This window comes from Sitophilus oryzae, unplaced genomic scaffold (assembly GCF_002938485.1).
Source record: "Sitophilus oryzae breed Bouriz unplaced genomic scaffold, Soryzae_2.0 scaffold_1576_pilon_pilon, whole genome shotgun sequence".
Lineage (NCBI taxonomy): Eukaryota > Metazoa > Arthropoda > Insecta > Coleoptera > Curculionidae > Sitophilus > Sitophilus oryzae.
The window spans coordinates 17,025,432-17,046,654 of NW_022146254.1; the positions used below are offsets into that span (position 1 = coordinate 17,025,432).

General features: G+C 30.7%; 1 protein-coding gene across 1 annotated transcript in view; it reads left to right on the forward strand.

Annotated features, from left to right (window-relative positions):
- Window positions 1-21,223, forward strand: part of LOC115879196 — a 240,595-nt gene that overhangs the window by 22,539 nt on the left and 196,833 nt on the right. Inside the window, exon 3 of the mRNA XM_030895887.1 lies at window positions 18,222-18,347. Within this exon, the coding sequence (XP_030751747.1) occupies window positions 18,222-18,347 (126 nt within the window). The remainder of the gene's footprint in view (window positions 1-18,221; window positions 18,348-21,223) is intronic.

Below are 21,223 nucleotides of genomic sequence, written 5' to 3' on the forward strand. Positions count from 1 at the left end.
AAAGTATTTAAGGTATACAAATTAGACAGAAACAGTTAAGGCTCTAACTCACTGACGACCAGGTCGCAACGACCTGGCCATCGGCTGGCCGGATGTATTGCGTTTATAGCTGCGGCGTTTTACCAATTAAAAAATATTGTTTCAGAAAGAATTAAGTTTCAGAAATGTTAAAATATCCGAGTTAACTAAAAAGCGAAGTTGCTATTCATGAGCTTATTAAATGTTCTAATATTAAATAATGCATTTAAAATATTCTTGAATTTTTTGTTAATAAATACGGGTGTGGTAAATGGAGTAAGTAAAATCTCCAACCCCGACTACACGATAACCTCGTTATTTCCATGTTTTTCAAATCCGCGATTCATAACAGAATATTCTACATCCTACGTCTATGTAATTCAATATGTGTAGAATGAGACATGTAACTCGTGAGATTTTCAGCATTATATCAATAAAGGACAAAAACAGTATTGTTCCTAATGGTGCGTCCAGACTTGAGCATTTTAGCCCGAACGAACCGAGCCCGCACGAACAAGCAGAACAAATAAGCCGAACAAAAAGCATTGTGTACGCGCGACCGACAAACAGGGAGATATTCTGTTTCTTTTTTCTACTAATATGGACTTCTACTGATGGCTCCTATCGACTTTAGAAGTAAACATATTAGGGCCATCGTAAAAAAAGGTCGTCAGACACTGGCTCTAAATATAAGCAAGTAGAAAGTTTAGCTTCCAGTTATTTCAATGTTTACAATATAAATTCCTCTTTTTTATTGTTACTGAGAATCTACAACAGTAAATACTTCTATTTTTATAAATGTTTAAGTTACTTTTACTCTTTTTTTTTAAATAATATACCTAGTAGAAATATAGTCTAATATTGTAATAATTGAAAAACGTTAAATCAAACATAATATTTAAAATACAGTTGTCCTCCTTGTACATGACTACAATACAACTAGAAAAAATAATTTAATAAAAAAAAACATGTGGTTGTAGAAAAACTTTAAATATAATTTTTTTATTTCTTAACATCGAAACTCGAAGGTATAATAACAGGTATCATACCAACCATAAACAGAGTATGTCATATAAACATGTATTGAATTTTTACAGAAATCGACCCTTGATAAAAAAGGGACTAGATTTAAGTTTTCCTTTTGGTCCAGTCTGTATACTATTTGTTAGATTTTCTGCACGTGTGCAAAAACTACACTAAAACACTATATCTTAGAGAAAATAAAATATTGTGCGTTGAATTTGAGGGATATCATCTGAAAAATTATTAATTTGGAAGAAAACCGGCAACAAGCGGCAGAAAATAATAATATTTTAGTGCAGTCTACTGGTCGCAACGACCAACGGACGGACAGGTCGTCAGTGTGTTCGAGCTCTAAGAGTATTTTTTACAAGTTTTTTTATATAAAGTTTGTATTCTTATGTTTCACATCGCTAAGACTACACAGAGTGCGAATTTATACATAAATCGGCATCTGATGAACATCAAGTTGAAAAAACAGCTGAGTGAAAGTTTGGTGTTATCCCATTGTAATTATAGTGATAAGTGTTCTGTTTGGATGTGATTCGCAAGAAAAGAATGCAAAGAATCCAAAATTGCTGAGTACACTCTATTTATGGTTTACGTAGATGAGACCATGTTAGTTGGAAACTGAGGGAGTTGGGCTGGCTGAATATGTACATTCGCCAAAAACTGAATTTTGCATTTTTCTGTCTCAAGCTGCTTAAGAGCGGTCAACCTTGGTATTTGCATTTGAAGCTGACATCTAGGCATATAGAGCACATGTTTAACGTACAAAATAACATCGATCGTTTTCTTATATGGTTCCTAAACTGTTAAACTGAGATATTCCTACTAGGATCCTGTCTTTAAGTTGTGCGGCATTCAAGCGATCTTACAAGAGTTTGGTTTGGCTACTTTGATGTAAAAAGTTACCTCATCAATTGTTATGAGTTACTCGTGTATTGCACTTTGTATTGTATACATTAGTATTTTAATATCATTGTAATGTGTTTACTAAGTTTGTGTACCTATTGTATTGTTTTATTCTAGTTTTATTATATTATTGTGTCTTAAGCAGGATTTGTGTAATTTTATATTTTTGTATGGCCGCTTAAGCTATGATAAACTTCGCCGAGTTAAAAATAAAGGCATTTTTTTATTATTATTATATTCGACGTTATTCATATTATTCATTATTCTATTCGACGAGACTATTTTTCTGGAATACACATGATCCCCTCTGTTTGTTTTTAAAATAGATTTTTTTGAGTTTTTATATCTAGCCGACAATCCACGAACGCTGTTTGCGAAAAAAAATATTGTCAGCGCTTGCCATTATGACTTGAATAATAGTTCTGCAAACGTACATTTCTCTTTTTCATTCTCCATGTCTGCTCCATAAAATTCTGAATATAAAATGCCATTTATTTATCTCCTGTGCTTGCTGTTTTAAATCGTCAGAAGTGGCGTGTTAAAAATGTAGCTTGACGTTATAAAATGTCTGCTGTAATACGGATCGAGTAAATAAACTTAGAGAAAACACTAAATATAATTAATTAGTAATTAAATATAACCAGCCAATATTTCGGTATTGGAGATAAGGCTTTAATGTCCATGTTGGTATTTAATTAACAAAGTAATCATAGTTTACATTTTATTTATACTGTGTTATCGAATAATTGCAACTCTATAGTAATACTGCCATTTGAGCCTTATTATGTGTACCGTTGAAGCTTTTGACAGAGACAGCATTTAAAGATTTTGATATAGAATCTTAAACAGCTACTATAATATAATTATTTATTTATTTTACTCATTCATGTTAAGGTTGAAAACAACCCCAGAGTTTCCAACTGGCAAAGCAGTACGACAGGGAAACGCAATATCTGCAAAGCTGTTTACAGCAACAATAGAAGAAATCTTCCGTCAACTGGATTGAATCAACAAAGTATTAAAAATAGATGGAAAATATCTAAGATCTGAAATTTGCTGATGACATAGCCCTAATTTCTAATGAAAACAACTGCCTGTCAAAAAAGTTTGCATAACCCAAACGTCAAACTTAGTAATTACCACAGTCACTGCGACATAAGTAGAAGACAGCTATCTATTTCAAAAATTAATTTTTTCGAATGTCATAATTGGCCGTAGCTGCCAAGGAATTGAGCGATAAAAAAATTATCATAAATCATTTTTTTTTTCAAATGGAACGCTACTTTTTTTTATTTCACAAGTAAAAAGGTTATTCAATTCGTTACTTTTTTATTATACATGTTCCTATACCTGAAATTAATCGTTTTTAAGGTATTTAAGATTTAGTTTTAAAGCGTATATACATATTTCCTGACTGTGGTAATCACTAAATTTGATGTATAGTTAAAATTTCACAGAGAATTTAAGTATGTAATAAAAAATAGGGGTACCCATTTAAAATAAGAAAGTTGCTGTTAACTTTCGCTATTTCTGGAAGTGCCGCCATATTGAAAATATTTTTAATCAATAGATCACCCTGCAAAAAATCTCCCATCTAGATACCTGTATATATTTGGGACAATAATACACAGCTCGGAATCTCTACTACCAGATATCAACAGGAGAAATAGGTTAGCATAGAGTACTTATGGAAGAAACTCAATCATATTCAAATCTAGAATCATAATTGAAAATGTTTGAATAAGCTGAAGATAATATGTTTATTTTAAAGCTTCCATATACATGTAGCTTCCTGTACTTTAAGGCATGTTTTATTAATTTTGAGTTAAGATTAATTTTAAATAAAATAACACAAGGTTTTGTCTACTATACCGTATCTTAATTCTAGTTATCATTGAATCTACTTATCATATTCTAGTTTTCCCCAACATATTTCTGATTAAAATCTTTACCAGCTATTTCATAAATATCCAATCTTTTTTTAATAAAAAAATCTAAAGAAGAAAACATTCAACTAATGTGTACTACCAGTCATCACCTATGCATGAAACCTGGATACTTAAAGCGGACATTATAAGGAAACTGGACATCGCCTAAAGCTCAATGGAACGAAATATGTTGGGAATAACCAAGAAAGACCGTAAACTACTAGAGTGGATACAACAAAAGACCTATGTAATAGATGTTACAAATAGAATCAAATCCTACAAATGGCAATGGGAGGACACGTGGCAAGAAGGTCGGACAACAGATAAACCACAAAGATTACAGCATGGTACCCACGAGGAATTAAGAGACCTAGAAGAAATCAAACCTAAAATGGACCATGATGTTAAGAAATTACCAGAGATAACTTGGGCCCGCATAGCCAACATTAGACAACCTCCAACTACCAAGAGAGTATCTCAATATATGAGGGAGGATGCACCATAATTGAAAATGGTTGAATAAGCTGAAGATAATATGTTTATTTTAAAGCTTCCATATACATGTAGCTTCCTGTACTTTAAAGCATGTTTTATTAATTTTAAGTTAAGATTAATTTTAAATAAAATAACACAAGGTTTTGTCTACTATACCGTATTTTAATTCTAGTTATCAGTGAATGTAGTTATCATATTCTAGTTTTCCCCAACATATTTCTGATTAAAATCTTTACCAGCTATTTCATAAATATCCAATCTTTCTTTAATAAAAATGGCAATAGCCCAGCTATGTCAAAACACCGACTAAAGTTAAGCGACATTATACGATACGAGTGGATGGACGGGTAACCGTCTGGAACTCTGTCATGCTGTTGTTTCATAGTAAGGATATAAAAATCTACTGACACCCACTGCCCATTCACGCTGGTTCGAGGTCGGTTGAGATCGGATAACTCGGAGAGTCGACTTAGACACTGGCCAAGTCGTTAGCTTTAGCATCAAAAAGAAAACTTTAAATACTTTTTTCCATAGCAACTGTTAAAATTGCCTTATATCTATCAAAAATAGTAGATTAAATGATACTTTAACAGCGGGGATAGGTTAAAAAACTTTATTTTTTCTTGCACGTTTTTTAATTGCTTCCATTTGTGCAAATTTTTGTATTCCTTTTCATAAGTTATTCGGGATTTAAATGGAAGTAGTTTGGATATGACGTTTGTCGCCTCAGCCTGAATATCTGTTGGTAATTTACTCATTTCGTTTTGAGCCATTTCTAGCTCCAATTCAATCAGCACTCGACACGAAAGAGAATTAAAAAATGTTGACTCAAAACTGACAACTAAAGAGACAGCTTTATTTATTTGTCAAATTACATAGAAACCAACGCCAACCCAGCACAATATTTTTTCTACTCGTAATAAATTAATTGAAATAATAATTTCTGAATATTTTTTAAAACGTAACTCGTTATGGAAAAAATATCGTTTTATACACGACGACAAAATTGCATTATCGTCTCCCGAAATTAATTCACTCGCGATTTCATCGCTCGTAAATTAATCTTTTCGGTCGACAATAAAGTACCATTTTATCGTCTTGTATAAAAAATAACTATTACTTTATTTTAATAAAAAATAAAGGTTTCAAATATTTACCAACTAAAAACTACCAAAATTGCATCAATCGAAGTTTATCCGATACGTTACGTTAACTCCCATTACCGAAGCGTCGATCATCAACTGTTTGGGGGCCATCTCATAGTGATCTCTTTCTGTGATATAAACTGGAATTTTGCGTAGCTAAACTAATTGTAAATAGAGAACTGTGCGGTTGCTCTGTCGCTTATAGCAGTAATTTACGTGGTTTTAATGTGAATAGTCCTGTTTAACGAAACACGAGGTTGAAATAAAACAGCTCAAATTCCGTTTAATTGGCTGATATTGATAATTGGAAATGCGTATTAAATTAGAACCCTTTATGGTAATAACAATAATTCTCTGTTGTTTGAGCTCTAATTTGAAGTGAAAACACCTATATTCGGCCATTTTATGTGCGTTTTCAATAAAGGTACACTTTCAAGCGAAATATTTGTTTCCCAGCATAAAGGATTAATTCGAACTTCAAAATTTATTGAGCATTAAAAACATATAAAATGATTAAATATTTTTCTAGTTAAAGTTACTGTATTTCATGCATTCGAAGTACGTTTTTCTATTATCGTGAAACAAAATTCAGCAAGGAAATCAAAATATTTTTTTCTTTTTTATGAAAATATATTAGGTGCCTTCTTTCCAATATTAGGAAATTATTTATATTGAGTAAAATACCACTGTATAGTATCCAAAGGGAAACTAGCATATAAAACAAATTTGCCTGAACAACAAAAATATTTTTTTAAGTTTCAGAGTTTACCCCTCCCTGTCGTCTGATGAAAATAAACTGGCCACTAACATTTTGCAATTTCTTCAACTATTGTTACTTTTTTATATTATTCTTCATACTAACGAGGTAGCTTTGGTGATTGTTGTGTACGATTGGATACGGGTCTTAGTGTCGATAATTCGACCAAAGTCATTGATCTTGTTGAGGATGGCCGAAATTATGAATATCCTACTTTAATAAACATGTCATACTAAAATGGTATTTTTTCAAAATGTTTTAAGACTGCAATAATAATTCCTCTGCATAAAGGAGGAGACAAAGATCAATCTTCTAATTATCGCCCAATTGCACTCCTTTCAACGCTATCTAAGATAATAGAAAGATTGGTTAAAAGAAGGCTGGTATCTTTTCTGTTTAAGTACAAAACACTTACTGAACATCAATTTGGATTTCTAAGCAACAAGTCCACAAATGACGCTATGTTTTCCTTCCTTAATAAAGTTTACTCCTGCCTAAATAACCATCAATCTACAGCAACAATTTTCTGCAATTTTTCTAAGGCGTTCGACTGTGTAAATCATAAAATCCTAATTAATAAACTGCAGAACTATGGGTTCAGGGGAACATCTCTCGAATGGTTTAAGGCGTATCTGAGCAACAGAAGTCAACTTGTGAGAGGGGATACCACGTTGTCTTCTAGCAAGCCAATAGAATGTGGAGTACCACAAGGCTCAGTACTAGGCCCTATATAAAACATCAGTTGTAAAATATGTCTTTGTGCGGACGACACTAGCTTCACTTGGAGCAACAAGGATGTCACGGCACTTCATAGGATTATATCAAATGATTTAATCACCGAAGCTCCTGAGTCTCAACATTTCTAAAACTAAAGCTTTGTCGTATAAAAACTCGCTGCAGCCTTTTGTACTTAACAACACCACCATTGACGTCGTAAAATCTGTAAAATTCTTAGGGCTCGTTGTAGACAATTCTCTGAAATGGGACAAGCATATCGATGCTTTGTTGATACGTGTCGTCGTTGAAGAAAAATGGGAAAATATAACACAATATATTTCCAACCTCATTATCGGTTCATACTGATAAAAAGCGATATATTTTTTACAAGTTTTTGTTTGTACACTTAGTTATTACAGATATACCAATATTTATTAAAACCAAGTCTGCATCGTTTTTTAACGTTTTTTAAATTTTAATATAGAGTTCTATTCAGTATCGATATGATATTACGACAATAATCACCAAAGCCACCTCGTGATATTCAAAAATAACATCATTAAATAATGATAGTTTAAAAAATTGCCAATTGTTGGTGGCAAGTTCATTTCGCTCTTAAATATTAACAAATGCATGTTTTGACATGAGCCAAAAAACAAAATGCTCAGGAGACATGGTTCTGATCGAAAAATAATGTTTTGAAAAAGTTACTCACGAAATTATTGCACAAGGTGGTTTAAAGTAAAGTTAAGAAACAACGCTTCAATTAACCCTGTATAAGAAGCCAAATACTAAAATATATAAAAATCTGAATTTAAATTGATAGATGATTTTTATACAGTTTGCTAGAAAATTTATAAAAATAGAACTAAAAGTAAAATAATAACACTTTAAACTTGACAAAAAATTTGCAAAAAAAACGAAACCGTTGTGTTATTTTTGCATCTCAGTGTAGGTGAAGCACAACAAATTCCAATTTTTATGTTAATAGAATTATATTCCAAGAATCACTTAATATAACCAAAATAACTTAATTAATTTACCAAATATTGAATAATATTTGGTAAAGCCAACATGATTATCCATAACTTGTCTGGATACGAGACCCCTTTTCTTTATAAAATTCATTCAAACTAACATTATTAGGCTCATCCGATCGTGGATAAGCTAGTTTTAGGCATAATAAGTATTGCCATTGACATTGACATTAAGAATATGTGAAATAATCACACCCGCGACCTGAAAGAATTTACCGCTATAAAATAATAAATAATAATAATTAATAATTTCCCTCTGTTTCCTTTCGTTTACATGATCCTGACTAGTATTAAAGAAGTAGCTTTAGTAAAGTTTAATTTTTACATGAGTAAATAACCACTAATTACAGTCAAAACTAGCAAAATTTATTAACTACTTATTAACAGAATTATTCTAAACTTTATGTAAAATATTAAAAATAACAGTCCTATAAAATATAAAAAATACATAACAATAAAACAAGTTCAAGGTTATTTTAATAATTAGAATATCAAAATAAAAACACTAAATCACCACTTTCACTTTTACACTGGACGCGCGTTTCGCTAACCATGTTAGCATCATCAGCAGATGATTATAAACTGTTTATAATCAAAACACAAACACAGTTTATAATCATCTGCTGATGATGCTAACATGGTTAGCGAAACGCGCGTCCAGTGTAAAAGTAAAAGTGTTTTGGTGTATTGTGGTGATTTAGTGTTTTTATTTTGCTGTTTAACACCAAAGGTTCCAACCCTCAACTGTAAAATTAGAATATCGTTAGAATTTAGAACTTAAGATGCTTTATTAAATCGTCGTAAACTTCCTGTTCTTTTACGGTTTGGTTCAGTCATGTAAGTATAAATGGGCTCAGAAGACCGCAAACTTTTGATTTTTTTCACGCTGTTTTAGATTTAATGGAAGATTATAATTAGACCTCAAGATATTCCAAGAATCCCTTAATTGATAGTGTCTGACTAGATCAACAACCAACATGAGCATTCACAATTTGTCTGGATTTGGTGCATCTTTCTTTTTAAAATATATCAAAAACCAACATTATAAAGCTAGTTAATGTTTCCGACTAATAACTATGGAGTAGGTCTAATAATGTTTAGTTTTTACTTGATATAAAGACTAGTAATATCACAAGTCTAAAAGTCATAAATAATTTTAACGTTATATACAGGGTGTCTCAGAAATAAATGCAAATATTTTAACTGGTAGTATAGTTCAACCCCAGAAACACTCCGATGAGTTTTTTTTCGCAAAAAAAAATTGAAAATTCGAAATTTTTTTAAAAGTTTTTTGGATTTTTTTTTAGTTTTTAGTTAAAAAACAAAAACATTTCTTGATAATATGCAACACAGGTATTAGATTAAATTTACTAGCAAGAAAATCCAGAAAAGATCCAGTGGTTCTCAAAATTTTAGCAAAAAATAATTTTTTTTGGAAATTTTCAAAGTAAAATAACTCCGTTACTTTGGACATATTTGAAAAACGATAAAGAGAAAATATGTTTCTTTTCTAGAGATCTACCACCCCTTAAAATATTTGCACTTATTTCTGGAACACCCTGTATAATACTAAGGTTAGTCTTGGGTCGAGATTTCCGTATGTAAGAAGAGTACAATGCGTTTATAATGTACTGAACAAAGAGGGAACAGTGAACACGTTTGCCAAACGTATGAAATAAACCGAGAAACTGTGCACATTGCTAAGAGACTTGGAAGGAGATATAGCAGATTTATCGCAGTCGACCGGTTGACCCAATTAGTAACTGTTAGTGCTTAAAGTTCTAGGGAAAGGTGTACATCATGCGTTCAGCTTCAGTATTTAATTACGTCTCGTGATACTTTATTTATTTATTTATAAACGAGTCGTTGTAATTTTCCCTGTAGCTTAAAAAAATTTAAGTGCAAGTTAGAAACACTTGCATTTTTGGTAAAAATAAGTGCATAATGGTGTTCGACAGTGGTCGCGCTATTAGACCTCTGAATTCAAAAACCGATATTTCGAAATCTATTAGAATTAATTTTGATTTTAATTTTTCAAAAACTTTCTTCGCAGACAGTATGCAAAAATCTTTATAAATAAAAAAGTTACACGATTGCTGAAAACTGCTATGCACTGAAAGTCTTTGTAAAAGTAAATGGATGGGTTGTTTAAATTTCAGAATGGAAAAAAAACAACCTTATCGAATTTTTCTTATGTAAACATATTGTAAATGATCCGATCTTTAAAATAAAAAAAACTTCAATATCTAAAGTGGTTCTTAAGTTATGTGTAAAGAAGTTGAGTTTTTAAATGATCGCGATTACTGACGTTTTTTCGTTACAAAAATATGGACACCCTAACGATATCCTTATAATTCCATTTCAGATGCTCAGAAACACATCTAATGATTTTATCTAGTTAATTTTTCGAAAAAAAAGTCTAAAAAATAAGCGGTTTGCGATCGTGATTTTACTTTAGCTGATAGGGAAAGGCGTACCGGCAACAACGCAACAGCACACCGTCGCATTTCTCTCACTCCGTCTTAATAAGATCGATAAGAAAGTAAATACCGACTCAAAAGTAAAAGTTGCCAGCACGGTATAACAATCTAATAAGATATTTTTTACAAAATATTTTTCTCAATACTTTAAATAAAAATAATTATTTTAAAACTTATTTTTATTAACTTAAATAATAATAATTCACTAAATTATCAATCATTCAGTTGAAGTAAAAACCAAATAATAATAATCTCAATGAATATTTAAGTACGTTATTTACTAACCAGTCGTACTTAAAAGCAACTTTTCTTGTGCAAAGTAAATATATGTCATTCGTTACAGAGCGCCTTGGTGAGGGGGTGCCACTGTAGAATATAAAGCATCCATTTATATTCGGGCTTGTTTGAATAAATTCAAATTTTATGAGGATTTTTATGTATGCAAAATGTTTATCAGAAAAAAAGACTGTTTGCTTTTTTGCTTTCATTATTTATTCTCGTTGATTTAATTACGTTCTAAAAACATCAGAAGTTTCAAAAAAAAATTGTTTGATTTGTCGTGTTGTTTCAGTGTGGCACGTACAAATAACAGAAAAAATTGTTGAAAGAACTTTTTTTACACAAAAGATTAAATTAGGGATAGCTCTAGATAAATAGAGAACACATTTAAATACAGATAATACATACATGACATTAGTGCTTCAGAATTTATTTTTTAAGAACAAAATTGAATGAGAATGTTTTGAAAATTATTCAGTAACTTTTTTAATAGTACAGCGAAATATCCAACTGGCTGATTCTTTCTAAATATTATTGTTTTTAAATATTTTATGTAACTTAAAATACTTTTTTTACTGTATCGTAACAATTTCTCGTTTTCTCAAACTGCGGTAATTTTAGAATTGACTGCTTATTCCTTGTACTATGGATATTAAACGATATTTTAGTTCATTAAAGTTTAGTTTGGATTAGCCTGTTCGGTAGTCGTGTTCTGTTAAAATTGGTATTGTTTTAAAGTTAGTTTGGACATTAATTTTACAATTGATAGTTATTAAAAAAGTTTTATCTTGCGAGTTAAAGTTACCTTTATAGCTACGAAAGGTACTGAAACACCAATAATAAATCCATGATGTTTTGGTAATTAATATTTGATTAAAGTCGTTAGGTTAGAATATAAAAAAATATTATTAGAATATAAAGTTAGAATATAAATTCCGTTAATACGGTATACCCTCATATCTTACAGTGCCATACTCTATACAAAGCGTCAGCTACCTCTCGCATGTAGTTGTGATGTGTGTCATCATGTTTCACAAGTACACGGGATTTACAGTGTATCGCCGAATCCGAACGGCACTATTTGAGAGGCTGTACAAGGCAAATATACTCAAGGTGGTTTGCCACTGCCTTTCTAGAGGTGGCGGCTCGCTGGTCGCTATATTTAGATAAATCAATATTTATATTTAAATAAATAAAGCGACCGTACTGGCTGAGCATCGAACCCAGTACCTCTCTCTCTCTCTGCAGATCTACACATTACTGCTGGCGCTACGGCCGGCCACATACCCTCATATAATAAATGTAAATAGATAAACTATACAAAAGTTATTATACAAAAAAGAACGTACTAAAGATATATAAAGCAAATGCAAACAGGAAGATGCTAAGTTACTACTTATTAATTAAATAAGTTTATTAACGGAGACCATATACCACTCGATTTCTAAGTTTCAAGTTATGAAAAAATCTGTGCATGGATGTTGTGAGACTCTCATCAAATCATTTTATCAAAGTAATACGAACATTTGTTACGATAGAACGCACATATAAAGTGCATGATTTGTGGAATTTACAACAAAAAAAGAACAAATTATTGCCTTTTCAAAGCAGTAATTTGTTGAGCTGCACCAGTTTGTCGGATAAATTGAGTCTGGATCATATTATAGATAATGTACACTCAGATGCAAGAAAAAAGGAACGAAAAATTTTTGGTCAAAAAAATAACATTTGGTTAAATCTATCAACTTTAATTCATAAATTTAATTTTGTATAAACTTTAATATTTGGCTGATTATACAGGGTTAATTGAAAGGTTGTTTTTTACCATTTAACTTTAAAACACCCTGTGCAATAATTTCGTGAGTGAAATTTTTCTAAAACACTATTTTTTAGTCAGAACCGTGTCTCCTGAATATTTTGTTTTTTGAGTCATGCCAACATATGCCTTGGTTAATTTTTAAGGGCAAAATGACCTTGCCAAACATTTTGCAACTTTTTCAAATATCGTTACTTTTTTATGTTATTCTTCATAATGACGAGGTGACTTTGGTGATTATTGTTGTGTACGATTGAATATGGTTCTTAGTGTCGTAAATTGTAAAATAAAATGTTCAGGAAACATGCTTCCGATCGAAAAGTAATATTTTAGGAAAAGTGACGTAACGAAATTATTGCACAGGGTGTTTTAAAGTTAGGGAAAAAACAACCCTTCAATTTTAACCCTGTATCATCATCATCATTTTCAGCTTATTTATTATTCGGGTTATTCTCTGGGTTATTTCCAGCATATTTCGTTCCATTGAACGTTGTGCGACCCGCAGTTTCCCTATGATGTGTCGTTTTAAGTGTTTATTAAACCCTGTATAATAAGCCACATACTAGCGTTTATAAAAACTGTGTATATAAATTAAAGTTGATAGATTTATATACCGTATATAAAAAAATCATGAATATACGGCTAAAAGTAAGAAAAAATATATGAGTCTATATGAGTGTATTATGATCTAATAGATACATTCTATTGTTCTTTTTATTTTCTTTGTAAGTATTTGTAATTGTCATTTAACTTCTCTTCATTTAATTTGCTAAATATTTTTGGTGTAAATAGAAAGAAGTGTCTAGCCCCAGCAAGCAACTATTAAGCTTGACCAGTCAGGTTGGTTAGATTGGTTATTTGGAGGGTGTTAATTCATAGGTTTTTGTCAAAAATTCTAACGTAATTAGTTGGGCTTAATAGTTGCCTGCTGGGGCTAGACACAAGTAAATGGAAACATTTATAAACATTTATTTATTTAGCACTTATTTTTTCAACTACGCTAGTACCGTTTTCCAAACATGTGACACTTTAAATAAATAAAAAACAAATATGAAACAGCATATATTTTACTTGTATATGTTGGCTCAAAACATTTGGTTTGCCTTTTATATATCTTTTATATACATACATCTAAAATACTAAACATAAAACTAAAAACGTATTATGAAAACAAAAATTATTTTATGAAATAAATAAAAAATAATTCAAACGAATTTAAATTATTTCCATATTAAAATAGAAATAATATAATATAATAATTTATAATCGATAATCAATGGTTGAAAAACAGTACATATACGAATATAAAACTGGATTCAGTTTTTGTGTCATTTTATGGCAAACAATAACAGGGCTATTATTAAAGAATATCGGGAATCGGCAAACGTGTTTTAAATTTTATATTAATTCAATTGCGTTGCGTAGCGCTGCAACTGTACAATTTCGATAACCGTTTGATTGGAAAAAATAATTAATTTGCCAGTTCAGTTTTTGAAAGTTATTATACTAACCCTTTTAAATAGAAAATTGTATTATAAAATATTAAATTATTAAAAATTATAGTATATTACATACCGAGGAAGGAAGTGTTTCATTACTGTCGAGAGACTGATATTGTTAATTGAGACGCGTAGCGTCGAGATCTGATTAACTAAATCTGGAGACAATAATGAAAACTTTCCTTCGAGGTTTGTATACTATTTTATTTACAACTACATCATTAATTAAAAAATAGGGACAGTATTTTATTTAAAAAAAAATAATATGCGAAAATTTGTCGTTTTCTGTTTTGGCATTTCCATATCTATAGTTACCGGTACCAGTGGTTGTTATATGGCGCAAACCTTCAACAGGAAAACAAACAACTAAGTGACAGATTTGAATTTCCCGTTCGCTTTTTCGAATTTATATAACGTAGAAAGCCAGAATGTTGTCGGAAAGTTCTGATAATGAAGGCTACTTTAATATTGGTACTCCACCAGAACTTACAGAAGCTGCAAAAAGAGCAGAAGCCAGTTTACTTCCAGAGAAAGGTAGGGCCTGATATGAAATAGTATTGAAAGTATATGAAAAATTGGTGTGCCGAAAGAAATACTAAGAATATTGCTACGGAGACAGTCTTGATGGCATATTTTAGCGACATGGCAAGGCAGAAAAAGCCATCTACTCTTTGGGCTACGTACAGTATGATACGGACCGAGTGAGGGAAATGGGTGAGGGAAATGGAAGAGGGAAGAAATGTAGATAATTTGACACTTTCAAATTTTTAAAAGTCAGTAATGTCAGTATTACATATGTGGTTGTAAATAAAAAAATATATAAAACAAAAATTTCTTAAAAATCTATTTTTTTAAGAAACACTTTATCAAAAAAAAATACCAAAGTATTTTTACATTTTACCATATTGTTTGGCTACATAAGCTATAACAATAAAGATCTTAAGCGCCGTCTCTTCAGTTATAAATAAATAACTTTTATCTAACAAATAACTATCTAAAAGATAAACAATCTAAAGCCTGCTATCTATAGGATATAACATTTGGGTATTTTCATACAAAATAATCCAAAAGATAACAATTCGAAGGACGGACCGTTAGACACTCCGTAGAGAAAGTGTTGCCAATATAAGATATCTGAAATTGAGATGGTTATATATGAAAAGTCTATGCAACAGACAGAGACAAAAACTCGGAATTTCAAATCGTTAAATTAAAAAGTGAGGTTATGGTTCAGTTGTCAAAAGATCGTCAAAATGAAAATAAAAACAATAAAATTCAACTAAAATATATTTTGTGTTCGACTCCGACCAGTTCTATTATGGTATAGGCTATTTAATTTTACCTTTATGGAAAAAGGGAAAGATAATTCAATTTCAGCAGTGGTGAAATAGATCTATTGATGGAATGCGATTTATAAGAAATTAAAACAAGAAAAAAATAATCTGTAAGTAATTTATAATTTAATTACATGATATTACTTTTATATTTATTATATTAACATTTTAGTACAATTGATAATAGAAAATATGGAAGAAGCTGGTGAAGTGCAAGCAGAGATTTATAAACAAATCCTAAAACCACCATCTGGTAAGTTATTAATATTGAAAATTAAAAATAGCATAAGACTGTTAGTAATAACAAATATGTTATTGTTCTAGGACTTTTCATAGTAAAGAAATAGGTAGGATAGCATCGATGATAGTAAATAAGGTGAGTTTTTATTTTATAAAATAGATAAATGCACTTATACTTTTGTCTTAATAATAATAAATGAATAGTACCTATAACTATTGTTACATTTACACATTATATGTACAAATTATTTAATAAAAAAATTTAAATAAAAACAATTTTGTCATATTACTTTTATTTTTAAGAACTCAAATGATGGAAGTTCAAAAAAAAAAAAATAAATAAAGGAAAAATCTTGTCTAAACAAAGTTGAACTAACTGGAATTCAAAGGACCACAACACAGGTGTTTTAGCAAGGTTTAGCTAGAGAGTTACTTAAAAAAAAGCATGGAGAAGAGATGTACCGTATGATCGAAAAAAACGGCGTCAGCGATGGTTATGAAATGAAGACTGCTGTCATTTCATATGTAAATTTATATGGGAAATATCATCGATCGTCATTTTTAGACAACCGGACGCCGTTTTTTTTCAATCATACGGTACCTATAAGGTACATTGTGCAAGAAATTAAATTAAAATTGTAACACAAAAGAAATAAAAGCAAATGTGAGTTGAATAACAGGTTTTATAAGGTTCCTGTTATAATATTAATGAATTAAGATATGCGAATAAATAGTTTGATTTAAAAAGTTTTATTTATTTTTTTACCTACTTTAGAGCTTTATTAAATACGTAATGGTTTATAATTGAAAGGATTTAAATAAACTAATTTATAAATTGCTGTTTTATCACTATTATCCTGACTTAATGCATTCTCTTCGTTCTGATGCTATAACAGAGGCTCTCTTTATTTTGTAACACTCCTTATAAAGTCCGGCACTAGCAACAATAGTACTTTTTGTACCATTTCAATGTGTTTATTGGTGTTTATACCCCATACGTTCTAACATGGTAATACAAATAATCTAAAATCGAATTTATTGGAATAAACGAAATCTTCAATAGCAACAATGTCTTAGGTTATGTTAAGCAATTTTGTTAAATAAAATCAATATCTCCTCATGCCTTTGCTCATGCTTCATATTTTTATCCGACAAATAAAGCGTTATTTAGCAGTTCAGGTCCTAAATAGATATCTGAGGGATAATGTTATTTTATCTCTAATAGATATTGCTATCTATAGGTGAAGATACACGTTTTTCTGCTATCCATCAAATAAAATATATCTGGCGGATTATAACGCGCTATCTGTACCTAAAAACACCGGGGGTTAGTGTCACAAATTTTTCTAAACTTTTAAGAAACAGACGTCGCTTACATTTACAAATGGTTTGTACCCGTTTTGTGTCTGAAAAGTTTCCATAATTTATTTGATATTCTGTCAAATATGAGAACACAACCTTACTTTATTGGTTGGATTTTGTTCTGCAGTTTTTTTGCAAAATGGGGAAGACTTAAGAATTTAAGTATTCTTCAAGTTTTTAGAGTATAATTAAAAAAGCAGAAAGATTGACATATAATATGGTGAATACAAATACAGATATGTTTCTTATGGAATTTTATAATTATTTATTATACGCATTACAGAGATGATTTGGTTTTAGGAATAAATGTAATAACAGTCACTCTCCTTTAAAATGTGCCCAAAAATGCTACTTGGGATAGTATTAAGTTCAGTAATTTTAGAATTTAGATCAGTTCACACTTGATAGCGGTCAGTGATACATCTTAACAAAATGTGTAAACATCAAAATTAAACAAAATATCGGTTCAAGAAGATATTTTATCTACGTCAGTGAGTTAAGAAGCTCTTAACTCACGCATTTCGAGTGAGTTAAGAGCTTCTTAACTCACGCGTTTTCATTACCGCACTCCTGGTTTAGATGACTACCAAAGAGAAAAAACTATTTTGTAAAACATTCATTTTGCACTAAATTGGAAAAATATGTTATGAGTACCTTTTCATGTCGATAGTTATGTACTTTTTCCCGGTGTACCATAGTTCATACTTACAGTATGTATATTCATACTTCTGTTTCGATCTTGCTGGAAGCAATCCAGAAATGGCTCTGAATGCCTCTTCTTCAATGTTAGAGAGAGTTCAGTTTCCAAATCGCTCATTTTTTAAACTAGTGACATCAATATTATTTACTGTCATATTGACATTGCCATGCATGGTGTTATTTGAACAAAGGTATTAAGGTAATTGATTTTTAGGATAGGTATATAGTTAAGTACAATAATTTTTAAAATGCATTGTGTGTTTTTATAGTTAGACGTAGATAAAATATTGTACAATACACGCGAGTTAACTCCTTTATGATACTTACACAACTCATTGTTTGTTGCTCACGTTGTGCAACTTTCACACGCGTATCTTAATGATGCTGTTAACTCACTTGTCTCGTAAATATCTATTATTTCATAGTTTATCATTATCTACCACGATCAAACGTATATTTATTAGAGTTATTTATTTTCAGCCTCGATACCTTTTGACATCTCTGGCTTGCAATGATTTGGCGATGGGATTATGTGTCACTCCGTTTGCAATCCTACCTTCCTTAAAAAATTGCTGGCCGTACGCAGAAATAGTTTGTCAAGTACAGGTAAGCGTTAGTTTATTATTATTTGAGATAGTAAAATACTTAAATGATTTTATAAATAAATAAATGCCTTTATTGTCAAAAAATTTTACAATTTGTAGACAACGATAAAGTAAAGAAACAAAAGAGAATACAAAACAAGTATACAAATAATAAAAAATTGTCAGTCTTATTGTTTAAAATAAACATTTATAAATGTTTACAATGTCAAAGAATAAAAAAAATAAAAATAAGATTCAAAAATATTTAGTAAGTTTATCTATATATATAAATCTGACTGTCCTGACTGATACTGACTCATCAACGCCCAGACCAAACCCTTGACCCTAGAAAGCTGAAATTTTGCACAGGGGTTCCTTTTATGATGTTTACGTAAGATAAGAAAGGATTTTTAAAAATTCATCCCCTAAGAGGGTAAAAAGGGGGGTGGAATATTACAATATTTTTTATTTAAAAAACGGTCAAGTTTCCGAAAAAACGCTGAAACACGTATATTTTATTTTCTTTTTTTACATATTTTCAGATTTTTAAAAATGTATACAGGGTGTTTCGAAAAATCTGGTCATTGATTAATCACGATCCTGCTTAAAGCGCTTGACGTAAAAAGCTGATTTTTGGAAAACGGATTGACTTTAGGGTGTAGAGGTTCGATAAGAAGGGATTTTTCGAAACTCGAATTCTAAGGGGGTGAAACCGCCCCTCAAATATTAGAATATTTTTTATTTAAAAAACGGTCAAGTTTCCGAAAAAACGCTTAAACACGTATATTTTATTTTCTTTTTTTACATATTTTAAGATTTTTTAAAAATGTATACAGGGTGTTTCGAAAAATTGATTAATTGGTCATTGATTAATCACGATCCTGCTTAAAGCGCTTGACGTAAAAAGCTGATTTTTGGAAAACGGATTGACTTTAGGGTGTAGAGGTTCGATAAGAAGGGATTTTTCGAAACTCGAATTCTAAGGGGGTGAAACCACCCCTCAAATATTAGAATATTTTTTATTTAAAAACCGGTGAGTTTTTCGGAAAAACTCTTAAACATGTATATTTTATTTTGTTGTTTTACATATTTTAAGGTTTTTTAAAAATTTATACAGGGTGTTTCATAAAATATAACCATTGAGAATCACGATTCTACTTAAACTGCTTGACGTTTAAAGCTGATTTTTGGCAAACGGATTGACTGTGGGGTGTAGAGGTTCGATAAAGAGGGGGTTTTCGAATTTCAAATTCCAAGCGGGTGAAAACGACCCACAAATATTACAATATTTGTTTTTTAAATACGGCGAGCCTTTCGGGAAAACACTTGGACACGCATAATTGATTTTTTACATATTTTGAATTTTTTTAAAAAATCATACAGGGTGTTCCAAAAAGTTGGGTAATTGATTAATCACGATTCTGCTTAAACTGCTTGACGTAAAAAGCTTATTTTTGGCAAACGGATTTTTCGAAAGTCAAATTCCAACGAGATGAAACTATCCCTCAAATATTATACCAAGTTATATAATAATATCGCCATATTGTTTTTTCTCATGCTGACATAAATGTAAGAAAATTTTATCTTAGTTTGTATGTTAATGGAAATTCTTGCTTTGCTTGATCATCATCATTACAAATGATTAATTCGACGCGAACGAAGTCGCGGGTACACACTAGTAGTAAATAAAGTAATAGCAAATATTAGACCAGTGTTTAGAAGATCAAATTCGATTATCAAAATATAAGCTATTTACGGCGTCGAAAGTCTTGTCTAGTAAATAAAATTTCAATGCTTTGCGAAATGAAGACAATGATGTTATGGATTTGATTTCAAATGACAGGTGATTGTGCATTTTTTTCGAGTTGTATAATATTGAACTTTTAACTAACTCTGAGCGTGGGGTAGGTAGATAAAGATCTTGGTCCGCGTTCCTGAGTGGATAAGTGTGAGACGGCCTTTCTTGAGAAGCTGATACATGCTTACGTATAAGGCAAATGGATTCAAATGTAAATAAGGAAGAAAAAGTTATTATTTTTAATTTTTTAAAAAAGTCCTGGCAATGAGTTCTGCTGTTTAGTCCCAGTGAATATCGAACAACTCCATTCTGGAGCTTAAAAATGCGGTCAAATTGAGCCGCACAACACGTACCCCAGAATGGAAGAGCATATCTGAGGTGCGACTCAAAAAGTGCATAATAAACAGTTCTAGCCACTGACAATTTAAGCTCCTTTTTACGACGTCAGTGGTGGTGTTGTTAAGTTCAATTACTTCAATAAAACATTAATTTTACTGTATATTTTAACAAAATGTACCATTTTATTCTTTTGGCAGAATTCAAATTCATCTCTTTTATAAACAATGTTGTAAAGTTTCTAGTCTCTTCATATAAATGCACTTGTCATCTCCGTAAATCAGTCGCCGAAATGACAACAAAGTTTATATCTATTCCGCATTGACTCAACAAACTTTTCTTTGCACTTTATGAACTAAAACTATAAAGATAACAGTAATGCCATTAGACTGCTCCAAACAAAGCCACGGCGGGTATAGATTGGAGTTTCTAGATATTATAGAATATATAGATAGGTATGACAGAAATTTTGTTGAATTCAGTTAGATATAACAGAAATATTTGGTATATTTAATTATTTCCTAAAATAAATCTAGAAGAATATAACAATAAAATATTAAGAGATTATACATTTCTCTTAATTTCTTTTTAATGATGTTGATGATGACAAATTTCTGCGGATTGCGTAAGATTACGGATTTTTTTTTGAAAACGAAGTAAGCTATTATTGTTATTAACGGTTTTTAAAGATTGAAACGGCGCGGCGTACTAAATATATATTTGATACCAATTAAATTTTTACTTACGTAAGCGATGGACGGCGC